Source organism: Chenopodium quinoa, unplaced genomic scaffold (assembly GCF_001683475.1).
Source record: "Chenopodium quinoa cultivar QQ74 unplaced genomic scaffold, ASM168347v1, whole genome shotgun sequence".
NCBI classification, from domain to species: domain Eukaryota; kingdom Viridiplantae; phylum Streptophyta; class Magnoliopsida; order Caryophyllales; family Amaranthaceae; genus Chenopodium; species Chenopodium quinoa.
Window position 1 is genome coordinate 2,244,217 of NW_018742733.1, and position 21,150 is coordinate 2,265,366.

Consider the following 21,150-nt stretch of genomic DNA (forward strand, 5'->3'; position numbering starts at 1 on the left):
GATTTGGGTGGGGGTTCTAGCCGATTGTTTTTGGGGGATAGGGTGGCGGGGTGGGCGACTGATTTTTGGTGGGGCTAGGGTTTCACAGTGGTTGGAGAGGGTTGTGGGTTTTGGGTTTTTTAAAAAAAAAATTATTTGTTTTAATTTTTTTTATTTTGCCAATTACTAAGCGACACGTGGCCTTAAAAAATATTTTTATTATTTAACAAGTTACAGGCTAAAAGGTTTGTTAAATGAATATGACATACCAAAGTGAGATTATGTCGCGATAATCAAAATGTGTGATTGTTATTGTCATACCAGATTACTTATTTTCATTGTTGTCAAAAAAATAAAAAAAAATAAAAAATTACTTATTTTCATTTTTTTCCTAAAATGATCGATCTACTACTACTTCCTCCAACTTTTCTAGAGTAAATCGAAGAATTTCTTAGAACTCTTAATCTTAAACCATAATCAATCTCACCCAAAATTACCGGTCGTCTAATCTCCTCTTTACCCTCAAAATAGAGCTGATAAAAAAGAGGGTCATATATCTTGATAAATCAAAACCACTATAAAATTGAAATTCATGGTTTGAAAACTTGAAATTGCAGAAAACCCACCAAGAATTATGAAAAAAAAAGAGGTGGTATTCATGATAATCATGAATTATGATGCACTTACTAGCTTTAATACCGTCCGGTTAATCAATAGAATAGCCGAGAATTGGTGCTTGATACGAACACTTTCATTTTCATTTGGATTGTAAGTAGCATTACTTTGGAAGATGTCAAGGATTTGTGAGGGTTTTTGGTTTTCGGGTTTTGGGTTTTACGAGTCAAGGTCAATTTGGTATTACACAAGGATAATGTGGAGAATTTCAGTGAAAGTTGATTGAATCTTGTAAAAGAATCAAGAAAAAAAAAAGATATGATCTTCATCAAGCTAATTAATGCAATGTGGGTTTTCTTGTTCTGTAGTTGTCGAGGTATGTGTTTACTTTATGATTTTGTTGGTGTATTGTACATTGCTGTTAATTTTAGTAGAGGTACTAAATTCTCGCTTGTCCTGTTGTTCTAGCTTTGATCAATAGAGATTAGAGAATTGAGGTTAATGAAAGAATGTATTGTAGCTTTTTAAGTGTGAAGGTGATCAAAATGATGGCTCAAAGCTTGTTCATTGGGCACCCTTTTAACTTTTTCAGGTATGGAATCGGTAGATGTTTCTACATTAGGTTTGAAACCGGTGTCTGTTGCCCATGGTGAGTCTAGAGTAGCTCGTTGGCACGGGATTAGGGAGTCGAATCGAGGATCTTAAGTTTGGACATAGGGTCTAGTGGAGATGATTTATTGAAGAATTGGGAATTTGCTGATTTCTACTGTGATTAAGTGAAGTGGATTTTGGTGAATTCTGAGGTGGATGAGCATATGTTGTCATTTGCAAGGTGTATGGGAGAGTGGGAGACTGTGAATTTGGTAGGTTTGATTGTGGGAAGTAATACCTTTCACATACAGTGGCAATGCACTTTGCACATTGGACCGAGATATTTCCTTTGATTTTCCGTTTCTGGATCGAATGCTGATTATGAACCTGCCTGGAATAGCTATGACTAACTGCTTGATGGTTTTAAATTGTATTTACCTCCTCGATTATTCGAGGAAGATGTAATGTTGTAGTATGCTGAGTGCTGGAGGACACCGTTGTTTCTCCTTGTTGACTTAGAGAGGTGGAAGAGAAGCTCAAAGAAACTGAAGAAAGTTTCTTAGTTGTAGTCTTGTAGATGTTGATCATGAAGGGAACAACAAGTGGATACAATCTTGCTCATCTTAGAAAACTGTAGGTTTAGATTCACTTGGTAGTAGCAAGGTAATGCAAGTTGAAAACTGTTCCCCTTGTAAAGCCAATAGCTTGGTGAAGATATTTTGAGTAATCTTGAGGCAGGGATGCAGTGCTATATAGCAAAATAAAGAAAAGGGGGTGAATAATTGCTGCATGAACTTGGTTGCGGATACTTTTACTCATCGTGAAGGTAATAGGAGCTTATGTGGGCGTTTGGGGCAGAGGCTGCAGAGCCACTTATTTTCGGTGAATACCTAGTCTAGAGGACAAGTTGAAGACGAACTAATTGAAACAAGGAAAGGTGCCAAGTCAAAGCAAGTAAATAGTTCACATTACAATCTTGTGAGTCTCAGTGATGAAGAAGAGAATGGTGTTTGTGATGTTCTTGAAGTGCAGAGTCTTGCTATTGGAGATAGGATATTCTGGCTTGAGAGGATGATTTCTTCTCTGCAAGCAGGTAAACTTAATTCCAAAATTGCTAGTATACATTAATCATAAGTCAGATTTAGAAGAAAAAAGAAGAAGTAATGTTTAGTAGTGACAGGTAACTTATCTAGATCATGTGTATATTAAGTATATATATTCAGAAGACCATGTACGACGTACAAGTATAACTTGAGATTATATGCAACCTTTAATTTAGAACTTCACTCAAGCAAATCTAAAATAGTTTGCTGTACCTCAATGGAATCTCAGAAGATTAACAGAAATACTTGAACCAAATATGCATGAGATATGCATTTATTGATAAAATTTTGTTTATTAATCTTATAGTTGGCAACAGTCATACTATCTTTACACACTGTCCTGTTTTCTTGCTCTTCTGTCACTATCTTTACATACTGTCCTGTTTTCTATGCTCTTCTGTAATTTCTGCCACAACATGCATTGATATGAATTAACTGTGCTGAAAAGGCATCGTACTTGTGATTATATTAAGGCTTTTCATTTACCAGATTATGAAGTCATATAGGTGATACCCCAGGGTGAAGGACTGAAGGTGTAGTATTGATCAGTAAAATTAGCTAGGTTATATGGGATGTAATAACATGATCATGAATGTGGTACTTATGATAAGAGCCAAGAGTATCAAAGGAAAAGAGCATATGTTGTTTTATGTCTCATTATTTATTTAGATATGCCTTGAGCCTAATAGATCAAATTTGATCTATTAGGTGGACAAGAGACCTAAAAATAAAACAGAACAGAAGGTCTATCGTGATAATTTACTGTAATTATACAGAAACTTAGAAATCAATGTAATGAAAATGCTTGAACCCAATATAGTTTATTGTAGCAAATGATATCCTTTTTAATAAATGATGTTGATTATTTTTAGAAAATTGGAACAGATGATACTTTATGAGGCCGTGAAGCTAGTTTTATGTAAGTTGATCTTGCAATCTGCAACTTACATTATTTTCAGGTAATAATTTGCAAGAACTCATGCACTACTAAAACTGAAGAAGTTATTAATTCCTTAAGATATCTTTGCTTATGCGGAATATTCATGTCCTTTGGCTTTAAACTCGATCCATTTCTCTCTCTTATTGTGTTGGTTGTGCTTGTTTCCCTTGTATTTTCTGAATTGAATTTGATTTTTACTGAAATTAATTTGTCTTATAAAGGAGGGCAGGAGGCTGCACTACTCATGTCTACTAGTATGAATTCTGATGCCGAGACACTGAGAAGATTGATAATTTCGATTAAGTGAGCCAATTTCCTCCTACTCTCATTTGTTTTATAACTTTTTGTCTAAGTCTGGCAAAATCCTTAACTCAATTCTATGGCTGATAGCTGTTGACATATATCAAAGAATAAACAGTAAAAATTTAGTGAAAATTTATTTCAGTAAACAGACTAACTTATGAAGTAATAGAATTTCATTGATATGCTCCCCGAAGCTACTGTCACGTTGTATGAGTCTTAGCCTTTTAGGCATTTGTCTGTGATAAAAAGTGAAACGCCTTAAGACAAGTAGGTCAATTTAGTTGCAAGTGAGATTAAAAAGAGATAATTAGAGATTCATTTGTGGCATTGTCTTCCAGATCAAGAGGGTATTTAGTTGGAAGAATGTAGGTCACCTTGTAATTTCCGAACTGTTGAATAAATGATTTTTTGTATTCAATTGGATGAAACCTTTTCAGTTGGTCTTTCATCAAGAATTAGAACAGTTAGTAGATTTTAAAGAATGGTAGCCCAAGTTTTAAGGATTAGTAAATCTTGTATTGACATTCTGACTTGTATGAAATCTGCATCAGTACAGAAGAACATGAATACAAATGAAACTGCATGAAGAATAATGCATAGTAATTCATACATAATGAGTGCATATTGAACACTCATTTCTTTCACATAAATTTTATGCAACGATCATGTGATAATGAAATTACAACAAATTTTACTTGTTATTCAAAATCGAGGCTAAAAATTAAGGGTGTCTTAACCGGATTCAAGAGTTGAACTAGATCACTAATTACTTGGTTTATCATGCTATTATCATTCAGTCATGCCTAAAGTATGCCTTCTTACCTTTCACAAGAACTCTCTCTGAGGTCACATCTGTTTATCAGTTTATACAGTAGAAATGTGATGCTAGTTATAATTTTCCATCTTTGCAAAGAAAATACATTAGAACTTTGATGTTAGTTTATACAGACCCTAAGGAGTATGGTTTCTGGTTTCTCTGTATTAAATTTAGATATAATTGAGAAGTTCTGCAACCGTTAGCTTCATGGCTCATCAGATCAAATTGGTAATTAATGGAACAGCACATTAATATACTTAGGCAGATCTAAAGTAATTTGTTGTACTTGAACAAAATCTTAAAGGTCAGAATTAACAGAACCTGAACCTTTATATCCTGCAGAATGTGTAATCCTTTCTAATAATTGATATTGTTTATTATTTTACGTAGTTGGCAATAAGTATACTTTTTGATACTGTGAAGCAAGTTTTCCTGAGTTGCTTATCTTTATATCTGCATCATCTATCATTCCTAAAAGCATATTGCTAAATTTTATATCCTGTTTGCTATTCTATTCTATCACTATCTTTATACAGTATCGAAACATTTCTCTCTTGTTTCGTGTTGCTTGTGTTTGTTTTTCCTGCCATTTCTGAATCAACTGGAGTTTGCACTTTAAATTAGGCCACTACTAGCCTACTATACCTTACAGGTAAGAATTATGAACAATAACCCCACTGCCATTTTAGCATGCACACTAGCCTTCAAATACTCTAAGCTGTTCACCATTTCATCTAGTTTGAGTGACACTCTATATCCATAAGCTTCCGAAATTTCTCACAGTGACCATAAATGCCAAATGTTGTGAAAAGCATCAATATCTGATGTTATCAAGGCTTTTCATTTACCAAATTATGAAATCATTTAAGATGCTACCCTAGGGTAAAGGTATAGTATTGATTTGGTAACTTTGCTAGCATATCATGGGAAGTAATACCGTAGATGAAGATCATGTATGTATGCGGTACTGTTCTTTCATTCAGAGTATCATAAATAAAGAACACTGAAGATTTGTGTTTGTATGTCACTTCTCATGATATATTTAGATAAGCCTTGAGCTAGTAAGATCAGATTGACTTTCAGAAGAGTTATAATCATTTACTGTTCTTCTAAGTTCTAACTCAGAAGTCATAATAACATGCTAAAATACTTGAACCAGATATATATTATTGCAGCATATGTTATCCTTGTTGGTGATTAAGTTTTTATTTTTATTGAACATTGGAAATGATGATCTGATACTCTCTGAATTTATGAATGTGTGATGATCTTGCAATCTGCAATACTCATCATTTTTCTGGTAAAAATTTCCAATATTCATCATCTTGAATCTGAAGATGAAGTAATGTCAGAAATTCTCTAAGGTATCTTTCCTTATACAGAGTTTGTGATGCTTGATCCATATATCTCTCGTATTGTGCTGGCTGTGTTAGTTTCCCTTTTATGTTCTGATCGAACTTGAGTTTGTGTTGAAATTTATTTGTCTTATGGCCGTATGGGTATAAATTCTGATGCTGAGACACTAAGAACTGTAAATCTAGCCAGCCACTACATCCTCCTACTCTCGAATCAGAAACCGACAAATTAAGTATTTCAGTAAACAGATTACCATATGGAGTCATTGAGAATTTGAATTGTTCCCATACGGTGAAGCTATAGTCACATTGTAGGTTTTAATGGTGTGAGCCTTATAGGCAGTTGGCTGTGATAAAATGCCGAACTCCTTAGAAGACACCCATGTCATATAAGTTACGAGTACAGGTGAAATGAAAAGGAGAGAATTACAGATTAATTTGTTCCTGTCTTTCAGGTCAAGGGAATATTTAGCTGGAAAAATGTATGCGACCTTGTAATTTCATTACTAGCTTATACAGAATTTTAGATATTCAGCTAGATGAACCATTTTAAGGTGCTTTTAGTTGAGCTTGTATCATTAAACTGATTAGAAGATTTTAAATGGTTAAATTACCAAAGATTAGTATTTCTTGTGTGAAAGCTGCTATAGTACAGAAGAACATGATACAAATGAAACTGTTTGAAGAATTGTGTATGGGAATTCACGTAATTAATACACGAATGTATAACGGACACTCATTTGTATCACAAAAACTTTACGCAAGGATCGTGTGATAATGAAAATATAACAGATTTTTTTACTTGTTTATAGGCTTATTATCATATTATTTTCATTTAGTCATGTAAAGTGTGCCTAATGCCTTCATCAGAGTTGAGGACTAAAAACAAATTTGAATACAGAACCTTATATTTGTAGTTTTTTATATGCCCAAATGTCACGAAGACCTTGGTAGAGGTATACTTGACCATATAATAAATTTTGCACCACATCACTTGGATTGGTGATGTAAAATTTGCATTAAAGGAATTGACTACTTTGGTACTCCGTATGTGGAACGTTATAGTTGAAAGTGAGGACGAGGGCGGAGGAAGATTTGTTTTCAAAAAGTGAGGACGAGGATGGAGGAAGTATGAGGGCGGAGGAAGATTTGTTTTCAAAAAGTGAGGACGAGGATGGAGGAAGTATGTGGAACGTTAGTAGAAAGTGAGGACAAGGACAAGGACAGAGGAAGAGTTTGTTTTTAAAAATTGTGGAAAATCTTACTCCTTTCAATAATATACTCCGTATTTCCTATTTTTCAGATATTGGCCAAGTAAACATGAAATACGAGGGAGTAGATGTTAGTATGGTGTAACAACCAAATTTTAAAAATGTCAGTTTTTCTTAAATTTATATGCATACACAGGCCCACAACTGACTACTTGTACTTAAATAGAACCAGTGGATATTAGGAGCAGACGAGCTTGTACAGGCTGTGAGCATTCTGAGCAATTGACCATCCTAGCTAGGACCAATCACCAATGTATACAAAAATGGAGTTTTTTTATTACTATAAAAGGCAAAAAAAAAGTAATAAAAAAAAGTGAAAATTTGATTCTTTATTGTTAGTAATATCAGGTAAATGCATCAAGCCATCAAGTCATCTCCAAGGTCCCAACATTTTGACAGATTTCTCCACAAAAAATATTGGAAGAAGAAAACAACATGATTGTTGAAAGAGAAGAGCTCATGATTTCATCCAATAATGGTGGATTACCAACTTTCAGAAAAGTTCATTTTCTTAAACCAGTTTCAAACCCCACAAATCAACCTCATCCTGATCTTTCTTCTCTCTGCCTTCCCTTAAACCCGAATTACATACAGCTAATTAATAAAAGGGTTAGTTTTAATGGGATGTTAGGACCACTCAATTCATGGAAGTCATGGGTTGATAATATGGAGCAAGTTCATCAAGAAACATGGAAGAAAGTCGGAATCTTCGAGGCGATCCTGGCCTCAACGTACCACATTGTGAAGGATAATGAGTTGATTATAGAATTGGCTGAGAGGTGGTGTTCCGAGACAAACACATTCTTTTTTCCTTGGGGTGAATCCACCATTACTTTGGAGGATGCTATGATTTTGGGTGGATTTTCTGTTTTGGGAAGTTCTGCTCGAAGTCATTCACGGATCATGGAAGGTGGAGATATCCTTAAGGAATTGGTTGCTGCAAGGAAAAATATAAATAAAAGCAATGGTTTTCATGTTTCTCATAATAAATGGATGAGCTATTTTAGGGGAAAAGGTGGTGAGATTGAGCATGTTGCATTTGTTGTTCTATGGTTGTCAAGGTATGTTTTTACTACAAATTCTTATGGTAGGATTTCCCCTAATGTTTTTTCCATAGCTATTAGTCTTACTAGAGGTACTCGCATCGCGCTTGCCCCAGCTGTTCTAGCTACAGTATATAGTGATTTGAGGTTACTGAATGAAAAGATTGTAACCTGTAAATGTAATGGACAAGATCATGGTTCAAAACTTGTTCTGTGGGCACCCTTTCATCTGGTTCAGATATGGGTTTGGGAGAGGTTTCCAACATTAGGTCTGAAACCAAGTTCTCTTGCCCATGGGCAGCCTAGAGTGGCTCGTTGGGAGAAGATTAAGAAATTGAAACTCGGTATTTTGAGGCTGATTATAGACTCCTCTACTGGGGATAATTTCTTGTGGAGGCCTTATGCCTTACATTTGAACTGGGAATTTCCCAAGTTCTATGGTTATCAGGAGGTGTGGATTTCAGTAAAGCCGGAGGTGGATGAGCAATATTTGTCATTTGCAAAGTGCTTGAGGACGTGTGTGTTGGTAGGAGTTGATTGTATGGAGCAATATCTTCCACAAAGAGTTGCAATGCAATTTGGATTGGATCAAGATGTTCCCTTTTGCCATCCTAGACCGAGTGTTGTTTCTGAAGTTGCTTGGAATAGCTATGACAAACCACTTGATGGTTTGAAATTCTATTTACCTCCTCAATCATTTGAGGGAGGTGTTACCTTTCAATATTACGAGTGGTGGAGGACAATGTTGTCTGTACATGATGACTGTGAGTCGTGGAGGAGAAGCACGACGAAACTGAAGAAAGATTCCAAAGTAGTTTCTGATGTTGATCATGAATGTTCAAATTCTGTTGGTAGTATCAGCAGAAAAATGCAAAATTATAACTCTTCGTTTTGCAAAGCCAATGCACCTGGTCAGGCAAGGCCAGAGCACGCAGACACGTGCAAGGAGAATGTTGTGGCCGAAAAGGAGGAAAGAAAGGTTAATCAGGGCAATATGAACATAGGTGAAGGAAGCAAGTCTTCAGAGGGAAATCATGGACATCTTCAAAATGAAACTCGTCTTTCTTGGCTATTTCATGCTTGTAATAAGGCTATGGGCTCAGAATTTGTTGGCAGCATAGCATCTGACACTCAAGAGCATGTTTCCAATGAAGTTGGTTTGGTTAATGTGATGAATCCATTGATAGGAGTAGAGGAGGATGAACAAAAGTTTGAGTGCAACGGTATGGAGCAAGAAAAAGAAAAAGAGGTGAATGAAAGTTACATCAACACGGGTGAGGAAACTCGTACTCGTCCTGAAGGTGATAGAAGCTTATGTGGGGTAGAGCCATTGATTCAGGTGAATACCTTGCCCAGAGCATTAGTTAAAGATGAACAAGGTGAAGCAAGAGAAGATACCAGATCGAAGGAAGTGAATAGTTCACATGTCAATCTTGTGATTCTCAATGATGAAGATGATAATGGTGATTTTGATGCTTTTGAAGTGCAGTGTCTTGCAGTTGATGCCAGGATTAGTCGGCTTGAGAGGATGGTTTCTGCTCGGCTAGCACTTAAAGCACATTTACTGAAGTCTAAAAATGTAAGTATACATTAAATAGTAAGTCGGATTTAGTATGTGTAGTTGTGATAGGTAACTAATCTAGATCATGTGTATATGTTATCAGATCATTGTACTTCCTCCGTTTCACTAAAATTGCTACACTTGCCTATCGAGTATTGCAGTAAAAGCGAACAGACCCTAAGGAGTATGCTTTTGAGTGTGTAACATTAAATTAAGATGTAACTTAAGAACTCTCACAGTTAGCTGGGTGGCTCATTAGATCAATTTTGTAATGGAACAGAACATTGATTTACTCAGGCAAATCTAAAGTAATTTGTTGTACTTCAACAGGATCTCAGAAGTCAGAGTAAACAGAAATACTTGAACCATATATATCCTGCAGCATGTGATGTCCATTCTAATAATTATTGTTCTTGTAAATTTAGATTTACTAGTTGGCAATAATCATACTGTTTAATGCTGTGAAGCAAGTTTTTAAAGCTGCTTGTCTTTATACCTCACTTAACTATCATTCCTAGAAATATATTGCTTGATTTTATGCCCTTTTTGCTATGCTCTTCTGTCACAATCTTTACACGGTATCGATCCATCTCTTTCGTTTCGTGTTGCTTGTGTTTGTTAGTCCAGTCATTTCTGAATCAACTCAAGCTTACACTTTGTAAAGGAGGCTGCTACTAGTCTACAACAGCTTACAGGAAAGAATTCTGAACTTTAAATCTCTTGCCATTTTAGCAAACACTCTAGCCTTCTGATACTCTAATTTCTTTAACTTTTTCTCTAATTTGAGTCACACTGCTATATCCATAAACTTCTGAAATTTCTTACGGTGGCCACTGGCTACAACACCCATTAACATGAATCCCGATTCGATTGAACTAAATACAGCCAACTGTGATAAAAAGGCATTGTATATGTGATGCTGTTAAGACTATTCATTTACCAGATAATGAAGTCATTTATGATACTACACTAGGGTGTAGGTGTACTTATTTTCAGAGTATCATAGACAAAGAAAACTGAAGATTAGTGCTTTTATGTCAGCTCTCATGATATATTTAGATAGACCTTGAGCTGGTAAGGTCAGATTTGACCTAAACAGGAGTTATAAATTATTATTATTATTATTATTATTAACTGTACTTCTAAGTTCTAACTTAGAAGTCATAATAACAAGAATACTTGAACCAAGATATTACTACGTATAATAGATATGCAGGCAAGGCCAGGGCACACAGACATGTGCAAGGAGAACATTGTGGCTGAAAAGGAGGACAAACAGGTGAATCAGAGCAATATGAACATGGGTGAAGGAAGCAAGTCTTCAGAGGAAAATCATGAACATCTTCATAATGAAATTCATCTTCCTAGGTAATTTCATGCTTGTAATGAGGCTAATGGGTTGAGAATTTATTAGCAGCAGTAGTGACAGGCCCATCAGAAACACACCATCTTGCAGGGGGATCTCATCTGAAATTCAGGAGTATGTTGCCGGTCATATTAGGCTTGCTGACAAGATGAGTACCTTGACAAGGCTCGAAGAGGATACAGGACATCGCAAAAGCAACACTATGGTGCAAAACAAGGAAAAGCAGGTGCTTATGAATTTGGATGAGAAGACTCAAGCTCAGGATGAAGACAATGGAATGGAGCATTAAGCAGGGCTAAACTACTGATGGAGTCTCAGGTGTAACAGAAATACATCTATTGTGCCATGTGAATGTGTGATATCCTTTCTAAATAGTAATGTTGATTTTTTTATGTACAGAATTGGTAAATGATGATACCTCAAGCATTATTTCAAAAGCAAGTGTTATTAATGTTGGACTTAATGATTTTGATGATGACACAACCTTACTTACTTACAAACTAATAAGTGTTTGATTGTTTAAGTGTGTACTCAGTTACAAAGACTAGGAAAATGAAGTGTCCTGTAAAAATACCATGAGGAACAAGAAGGCCAGAAGCAGAGCTAGCCATATAGAAGAGTTCCCTCACAGGAACTGACGCTTCAGAAATGAAGATTGGAGAAGAGAAGGTAGAAGAAGCCTCATCAGAGAAAAGAAGTTCCTCCCAAGGAACAGAAGCTTCGGAGTAGAAGCTTCATCTGAGAACATGAAGACTAAATATATTTTTATAATTTAGGATTTAGGTAAGTATAAGATATTAATTTGCACTCGAAAATTCTGTGTGGAATTGGTCTAAAAGATAAAAAATTGTGCATGCTAGTTTTTAGGAAAGTGGTTAAGTCTTTAACGATTATCTTTTTCTTAACCAAAAAGATTTTATTTCTGATTTTCTAAAAATATATTCTGCAAATAAAATCTCCCACGTTTTCTGAAAACTTGCGGCCTACTCCTCCATGATTTTCTTCAAGTCATGGTCTTGCACATTGAGGAATTCATGTTTCCTTAATCTTAGGAACATGATCTTCTTAGTGGGTTGGAGTAGTGGCGTAATGGAATTGCTGCACAAAGAGGATTTTCCAAAGTATTTGTTGATCTATAAATAGCCATTAGTTTCAGAAGGAAAAACTCACCCTTGCTCACATTAGTTTTCTAACTTTTAATTCGAGTCAAGTGTCAATTCCACACAAGTTCATTAAAGTGTTCTTAATGTTCTTATACTAGAGTCTGTTTTTCTTTCGAGTTGTAATTTGGGGAAGTTCGAGTGAACTTTTGTGTATGAGAAAGAGAAGTGAGAAAGAGAAAAGAAAGAGAAGAGAGAACAGAGAAGTGAGAAGAGAGAAAGAGAAGAGAAGAGTAACAAGTTGGGTGACTTGTTCCTCAGGGTCTCAAGTTCGTAGAGGAACTTGAGTTTGAGTCTTTAGCTTGTAATAGGATCATTTGCCCTATTATAGTGAAGATTCTTTTCCCAAAATCTCAAGTGGTCGTGGTTTTTCTCCTTGTTAGGGCCAAGGAGTTTTCCACGTAAAATCTCTCTTGCTTCTTTAGTTTCTTTAGTTAATCTTTCAATTCCTTTAGCTAACTTAATTTTAATTCCGCAAAAAGTTTGGCTAATCTCTCATACTACAATTCAACCCCCGTACTTGTAGTATTCTTTAGAACAACAATTAAATACTGAAAGATTAGGATCTCATTTTATAAACTACAGAATAAATATCCATATTTCTAAATAGTTACCGTACCCATGTAGACATGTAGTGGATGATTAATTAGTTTAGCTGGTAAAAGTTTCAAACAGTTATACTCAAGACATTACTAACTCTTGTGGTTCTCATGTAAAAATCACTTAGTACTAAATTATGTGATGAGATCTAATGTTTTTTCCATATATAATTATCTTGAAAAGTTTTCGAATATTTTTGCATAGCTCTTAACTCCATTTTGAATCATTTTTACCTAAAAATAGAGGGGTATTCCTTTTTTTTTTTTTAACCTCTTTAGGAAGCAAAGTCAAAGTTGTACAATATGTATGAGAACAATAATTGATCAGGGAGAACAATAATTGATGACAGAGAGAAAAAGTGAGTGGGATAATGTATAGTAGTAATTGATGAGAGAGATAGAAAGAACAAGTGGGAAGATTTTAACAAATAAGATATGCGACAATCTTCTTATACTAACATCAGTTTTATAGGACAATCTTTTAAAATTCGAGTTAAAGTCAGAGTCTTTTATTGGAAAATTCAAGTTTAGTCAATTTTGTTATACGACTATTAGATAGAAGTTGAAATTTTTATTACATCCATCTAATATATAAATATAATTAAAATAGCAATTACTGACATAATATGGTCCACATGGCAGCTTTACAAGAAAAATTTACCTGCCTAAATAAAAAATGATGTCATTATATTTTTCGTTGGTTTCAAATTTCAAATTTTTTCTCCTCTCAATTTATTTATACTCTTTAATTTATTTAATTTTGTTGTTTATCAACTATTTGTATCCAATACACACTCTATGCTTCTTGTATGAAGTAATTAAGTAATATGAATACATACAATATATACTCTATATTTCAAAAAAAAAAAATCTAATATCGTGCATCGCACAACCCTTATCTAGACTTATAACAAAATTGTTACCCAATTAACAAACTTTTTAAATTTTTTAAAATTAGTTCAAAAATAAAATTATTTTTAAAAAAATACAAAAATTGAGATTCCATTTCTACATATTTATGCTCAAAATTACAATTGTTACCCATATACGAATAACTCGATAGATTATGTACCCATTTATTTTTCCCTAAATATGTAGTAGCTTATACATACCTCAAAACATGTTTTCAAATAAGTTTACATTCATATGTACCTCCATCACTTTTCTTTATCTATATCTATGCCTTTTCTCCATTAATCAATTATTCTTACTTTTTTATGGGCATGATAATTGATGAGAGAGAAGGATAGAAAGAACAAGTGGAAAAAATTACCAAAAATATGATACACTCTTTCAAATGCATTTATTTTTAGTATATGGGACAAATGGAAAGATAATAACAAAACAAGTGATATTCGTGTCTTGTACTCTTCCTTTCACACTTCTTACCACATATACGTTTTCTTAAGGAGAAAGTACACCCCAAATAAATTAATTCTCTTCCTTGTACTACCACCACACTCCTCTACCTTGGAATGTGAAATACATGCAGTGATGAGTTGTCACCATTAATGTGTACCTTCAAATCAAATTCTCCAATATAAAAAAAAAAAAAAAAAAAAACCCAAAAATTCTCAATTTTTTTCAACTCAAACCCCACAAATGGCTGAAAATGAACCCTTAATCAAAGAGAGACGATCTCTAATTTCATCACCCATTAATGGGAGATACACTGAGAAAATTGGCCATTTTCTAAAACCCTCAAATTTACCTTCAAATCAAGCACAAAATTTCTTGAACCCGCCTCCAAAGTACCTCCCCACACAACCCATTTCCCTAATTCTCAAATCATTTACCTCAAAAATTCGTTTTAATGGATGGACACAACCACTCCCAAATTGGAGCTCTTGGGTTGAGAATTTGCGGCCATCTTTCGAATCCACATGGAGATATCAATCAACTAATTCAAAGTATCCTAATTAGTGAAATGTCAATCAGCTAATTCAACTTATCCTAGCTGATTAGTGAAGATGTCAATCAACTAATTCAAAGTATCTGTCCTAATTAGTGAAGATGTCAATCAACTGATTCTATCCTAAATGGTGAAGATGTTAATATACTAATTCTATTTTAAATAGTGAATATGTCAGCCAACCCAGTCAACATTGTCAAAACAATGAAGATCGTTTATCAACAAATACCTAGATTAGATTTATTACTCCCTCTGTCATTTTTTTAATTTTTACAGTTGGATTCTTTCTGCATTTTGAGAAAAAAAAAAAAAAAAAAAAGGCCAAAGCATAAAGATTAATAACTGATGATGATCATAATCAATTGTTCTTTAATTCATTTGTGAATCCTTCAAACCAGCTTAGTAACTTTGAATGTTCTTGAATATTATACACTTTTTACTGTTGGTCTCATCCTACCATCTCAACCTGACCTAATTTTAACCCAATCTGATTTTAACTCTAAACAATTTCGAACCGCACATAATTTTAAACCCAGGCCAATGCAACCTATTATTGACCTCCCCCCCCCCCCCCTTTTTACTTAAACATAATTACTTTGATTCATATAATTAATAATTTCATTAATCCTTAAGAACTTTCCATTGGAATAATGCGCCATGAGCATCGCAATTTTAAATTTGTAATACTATAAAATAAAATACACTCCCTTCGTTTTTATTTTTTTGTAACACAACCTTGTGCCACGCGTTTTAGGTCAAGTTTATATAATATAAATGGACAAATTATTCAAATGTCTTTAACACGTGATATCTAATCCTACTCTAATCTTCGCGCTAAACTTATTTTGATGAAAGCACTCATTTACCTTCATATTGTAGGTATATTCTTCAATTTGATCAATTTGAGTTTTTACTATACTAAAATTCAATTTAATCAATATGTGGCTATCATCTATCAACTAGTCATTCATTACTCATTGTCTAACTTAAATAAGTAATTCATAATAATTGAATTTTAATTTGGCCTAAAGTTTAACATGACACAAGAACCGATTTAAAGAGAACTTATAATTTGCAAGTATTAATGACACGATATGAAAAATTACACATAAATGACTTAATAGTGACTCAATCATACTGTAATGACTCAATAATTACTAAAGTTTAAAAATGGCCTTATTTAAATATTGAATTAGATCAACCCAACCTAAATGCAGACAAATTAAAAAAGAATCTGAATTAGAGTTTATCCTAACCAAACTTAACTGAATTTAATCGAACTTGAATCACGACCCAAAGCTCGAAACCTGGTCAAACTAGATTTGAACTTGACACGAATTTATCCAAATCGAATATGAATCGATTTGAAGTTGATTTGACCCTAACTCGACAGATCTTGACCGTTGACCCAATCCAAACTAAGGTGGGTTAATAGGTAACCTTGAGCCAAACATACCTGATTAGTTGTGGCCATGTGGGTCAATCCAAACTCCATCCGATTATCCAAATTGACACCCCTATCATCGATAAGCTAATTGAGTGAGGATATGCGCTTGTTGGAACAGAATAGTCATATAAATGCAGTTTGAAGGATGATTTGGTGAAATAGAAATTCTAGTTGATCACTACATCTTATTGCAGCTTGTGATATCCTTTCTGAAAATTAAATATTTTTTGAATGTTTCTGTACAAAACGTGGAAATCGATTATACTTTATTAAGCCATGAATCTAGTTTGTGTGAGTTTGTCTTGCAATCTGTAATGTTCTTCATTTTTTCAGGTAACAAAATTTACATGAATTCATGAACCATGAGTTCCTAATACTAAAAATAAAGTAATTTTTATGATTTTAAAGCAAACTGTATAGGAAATAAACACATAAAAACTGAATCTATCTTGGAACATGTTATACTCTTTATAGCAATGATCTTTACAAAAAATTCTAACATAATAGTCGTTGATTGTCATCTATAAGATGCAACATTTATCCTAATAAAAGTGTTGAGCATGGTTAATTAAATTCTGAAATATTCAAATTTGGATAAGTAATCACACTTACATAAGCTGCATAAATTCAGCAAGCATCTCATGATTCAATAATATGATTAAGTTCAGTCAGAGTAAATGCAGATAGGACAGCAACCCAAAAGAGATCAAAGAGCCTTAGCTTGCCATATCGAAACTAATATTTACTTCTGAATCTTCATCTTGTGTTCATGAGAAATATAAAAATATTTCAAATTACAACACATTCGCCTCAGGAATACTTGTCGAACATCTTAAAACTAGTGTTAACTGGCAAACAGCTGAATCTTTACTGTGCTGCAAGAACATAATACAAAGGATGCTCATCAGGTTTCTGTTTTGGGAGAGACATCGAAACTTGAAAGGATTGCTACAGATTCTACTGTTAATATATAAACTCAGTAAGAATTTTGATATATTTGTTCCTTAGTTTGTCAATATCAAGTTGCAAAACAAGAAGCACCTCCAGAGTATTTGCAGAATGATTTTAACTAGTATGATCATGTTAAAATACTTTGTATACCCTAATGAAGTAACAATAGCATACCATAATAATCATATATTGTTATAGTGTTATGCTTCAGTATATACCATATAAACGTAGTACTTGTTATGCATCGAAAAGCCTTTGATTCAGATATAACCTTGCATTTCCATTTAGAGTTGGTTGAAGTAAAGCATACCATAGTGTACAAAACATAATCAATCTTAACATTCTTATGGTTAAAGTTTCTGCTAGCATAACTGAAATTCAAGGATTTTCGTTACTCAAGACCAAAGAGCTATATATACCACAGGTCATCAGCTTTGGAGTCAATGTCCATTACATCTACATAATATCTATGCTGCTGCTTCTCACTGTGTCCAACTTACTGAGTTTAAAACTGAATAAATATCATATGATGTTATGTTAAGTGTTCCTGTTTTCAAACCAAAATGCAAAACTCTAGCTTATGAGGACCCAAACTTAGACTCTTTGTACATAGAAACAATTCTATCCAGCATATTAATCCTAGATTCAAGCTGAAGAAATCGTGTCTTAAGATAGCTGTTGACATTCCTTTCTTCAACATCAGCAGATGTACTACTGCATGTTTGCTTCATGACCACTTCCATAGTATCTTTGCCGAGATTATTGTCCTCAGCAAGCACTGAACACAATCCCTTAGTCTCTGGGACTAAAGGTACCTCTTGCACATTTCCGGCTTCATTGAGGGCCATTGATGAATCCAAATTTTGAGACTGGCTATCCTCTGTAAGCTTGCAGCCACCAATTGTTATCAGATAGCTCTCTTTCTCCTCTTTTTTTTAGTCTTCCTCAGCACTTGTATGAGCACACATTCTTGCATCCTCTTATCCATTCAATGTGACATTTGATGCAACTCCATTAACCACATTCGGAGACCTTTGAGATGTCATGCCCTCAAAAGATGAACAGAAATGAGCCTTTCTAAAACTGCCTCCTATTAATTGAGACAGTTTCCTTACTTTCCTAACTTTCCTTCGACTTCTCTTCCGCCTTACATAGGCTATCAGTTTATCATCAAGATGCAAAGGCCTATACCACCTAGAATACTGCACTGTCACATCTCCCTCAAACAATCTAGGAGGTAAGTATAACTTCAAACCTTCAAGTGATCTTTCATAGCTACTCCAAGCAAGTTCGAGATCAACATTCAATCTAGCAACGAAATCTGGGATATCTTGATCCATTCCAAATAGTAATCCTACTCTATGAGGCAAGTATTGAATCACACAATCAAAACCTACCAATTCACTTGCTCTCAAACACCTTACAAATGACAACAATTCCTCATCTACCTCAGAATCTAACAACACCCACATCCCATCATTACAATAAAACATAGGTAACACCCAAATTTTTTAAAAAAACACATAAGGCCTCCATATAAAATTGTCAGCAACAGACTCATCATCCAACCTCAAATTTCGAGTTTTAAGCTTCGCTACTTCGTGCCAACGAGCCACTCTTGGTTCACCCTGAACTAAAAAGACCGGTTTCGGACTCAACTCCGAAAACCTCTCCTAAGCCCATAGCTGCACTAATTGAAACGGTGCCCAAACTACAAGCTCTGAACCATCATCCACACCTTCCAAAATATAAGACACAATCTTTTCCTTCAACAAAGTCAAGTCACTATAAATTGAAGCTAAAACTGCAGGTGCTAAAGCAATCTTGGTACCCAAAGCAAGACTAATAGCAAAACCAATTACATTAGGATTGTATAAAAATTACTGGAATAAACATGCCTTGACAACCACAAAACAAGAAATGCAACATGCTCAATTTCACCTCCCATTCCCTTGAAATGATCCATCCATCCATAATGAGATAAATTATTATAGCAATTTTTGTAAATTACAGAAAAAGATTTGTGCAATTTACCCTCAATTTCAGCATATTTGTTGCCCTTGTGAAAAGAGGTAAGAACAGGAGAAATACCCAAAACAGGATATCCACCCAAAACCATAATATCCTCCAAACAAATGGTGGATTCACCCCATGGAAACACAAATGTGTTAGTTTCAGGGTTCCATCTAATTAAATTTAAAAGCATTCAGTTAAATTACCAAAGTATCACCCCTTTAAAAAAGAATATCCTCAAGTATGGGTAATTCCAAGTTTCTCCTCTTGATAAACATGAAATGTATCTCAAGGGGCTAAATTAGTATTTTTAAGTTGGAAATTGAGGGTATGTTGGTCTTTCTGACAATTATCACATGATTAATTTGGATAACGGGGTTAATAAACGGTGAATTGGGAATTTGGGGTAAGGAATTAAACTCACTTTCTCTCTCCTCATCTTAACCCACCGCCCTTTTCCTCCATGGAAATACCACCACCACCAAATTCTCTCTCCTTCCCTGATACTCCGCCTTCTGTCTATCCACCTCACCACAACTGCCACTTTTCCTATCATCAATGCAAGGCAAAGTCGTGTGCGCCACCAACATCCATGGGTTCTAGTCTTCTTCTTCCACCATTCTCTCACCTTCATTAATGGAAATCAAAATCTTCAATACAGAAATTGCAACGCATGAACAACCTAGGAGGAAGACAAACCTTGCCATGCCATAATTTCTCCATTTTTAAGGGTTTTTTCGTTTGATTTTCGCCGCCGGAAAGGCAAAGGAGAGTGAAGAAGATCGGGGCATGCAATGAGGGTGCTGGTGGTTTACGAGCAAAACGATGACGGAAAAAATGGCAATTCGTAGCTGTTTGGTGGTTGTAACTATAAATTGGATGGATGTTGAAGAACAACGTTAACGGCAGTAAATTCTGATTTTACACAGTCTAACCTCACCACATCACCAGTTTGAGACAGCGCTTCTTTTTGTTATAATATTATTACTTTACAATTCCCAATGTTCTATAATTTCATAAATGCCATTAGAGAAACACTCCCTGTTTCTCAAGAAGAGGAAGTGGGGCATGCCCCTCAAGTATTACTCCCTCCGTTTTTAAATAATTGCTCCACTTTTCTTTTTCGGCCGTTTTTAAATACTTGTTTTATTTTCTTATTTGGAAAGCTTTTACAATATTTAATTCATTTCTCTCTCATAGTGAACCCAACATAAATCATATTTTATTAATTTCATATTCTCTCTCCTCCAATTCTCTCAACTACTTTTGCTTTTTACAATATTTTATTCTTCCACTTACCCCACTACCTCTATATTTTATAACTTACTTCAATTTCTCCTAAAACTCCGCGGATGAAGAAATGGAGCAAGTATCGTATTTTAAAACGGAGGGAGTATGTCAAAAGTTTGAGTACTGTATTTTTCTTTTTTTTTGGAAAATTACCCTGAATAATCCCAACATTAGGGCGTCTGTTAAAAAAAATCCCACCTTTGGGTTTTTTTTTAAATAATCCGACCTTTATGTCCAATCCACTCAAAATGGTCACAAGCTCACAACCGGTCATGTAACTAGTTATAACAAGTTACTTGACATGTGGCGACCAGTGATTGGTAAAAAAAAATTAATTTTTTTAAAGAAAAAATAAATAAATTATTAATATTTAAAAAAACCACCCAAACCACCGCCAGAGTCCCTTGCTCCGCGGTGCTGGCCACCAAAACTCGACCTCAACGTCGACGACCAATCAAGTGGCTCCGACCGCTCTCGATCCTCCTCCCTGAACAACCAACCTTCCTCCCCCGCGAATTCCCAGAAAACGACCTTTCCCCCACCACGTTTCCGGCCTCGCGACCTCCTCCTTTTCCCATGACCCTTTTCCGACCCTCTTCCCTTCCCCTCCCCTCCTCCGTTGATTTCGAACCAATCCCCTTCCTCTCCTCCGTCGATTTCGACCCAATCCCTTCCCATGACCCTTTTCCGGGCCTCTTCCCTTCCCCACCCCTCCTCCGTTGATTTCGACCCAATCCCCTTCCCCAACCTTCACCATCAATTTCGACCAACAGGAATGGGTGTGGTGGTTTAAAGACGTTGGACGGGGGTAGGGGGAGGAGCAGCGATCGACAT

At 35.0% G+C, this 21,150-nt stretch overlaps 1 protein-coding gene across 1 annotated transcript; it reads left to right on the plus strand.

Moving 5' to 3' along the window:
- Positions 1-9,973: 9,973 nt before the first annotated feature.
- LOC110723803 lies at positions 9,974-12,231 on the plus strand. The gene is made up of 2 exons (XM_021903178.1): positions 9,974-10,946; positions 11,035-12,231. The coding sequence occupies exons 1-2, from the start codon at positions 10,789-10,791 to the stop codon at positions 11,231-11,233; spliced, it is 357 nt and encodes a 118-aa protein (XP_021758870.1). The 5' UTR covers positions 9,974-10,788; the 3' UTR covers positions 11,234-12,231.
- Positions 12,232-21,150: the final 8,919 nt, after the last annotated feature.

What these genes read in the sequence shown, in the direction of transcription:
- LOC110723803 (XM_021903178.1), top strand. Translation starts at nt 10,789, where the DNA reads ATGCAGGCAAGGCCAGGGCACACAGACATGTGCAAGGAGAACATTGTG. An exon ending in AATGAAATTCATCTTCCTAG is followed by an intron (nt 10,947 to 11,034) that starts GTAATTTCATGC and finishes ACCATCTTGCAG; the next exon opens with GGGGATCTCATCTGAAATTC.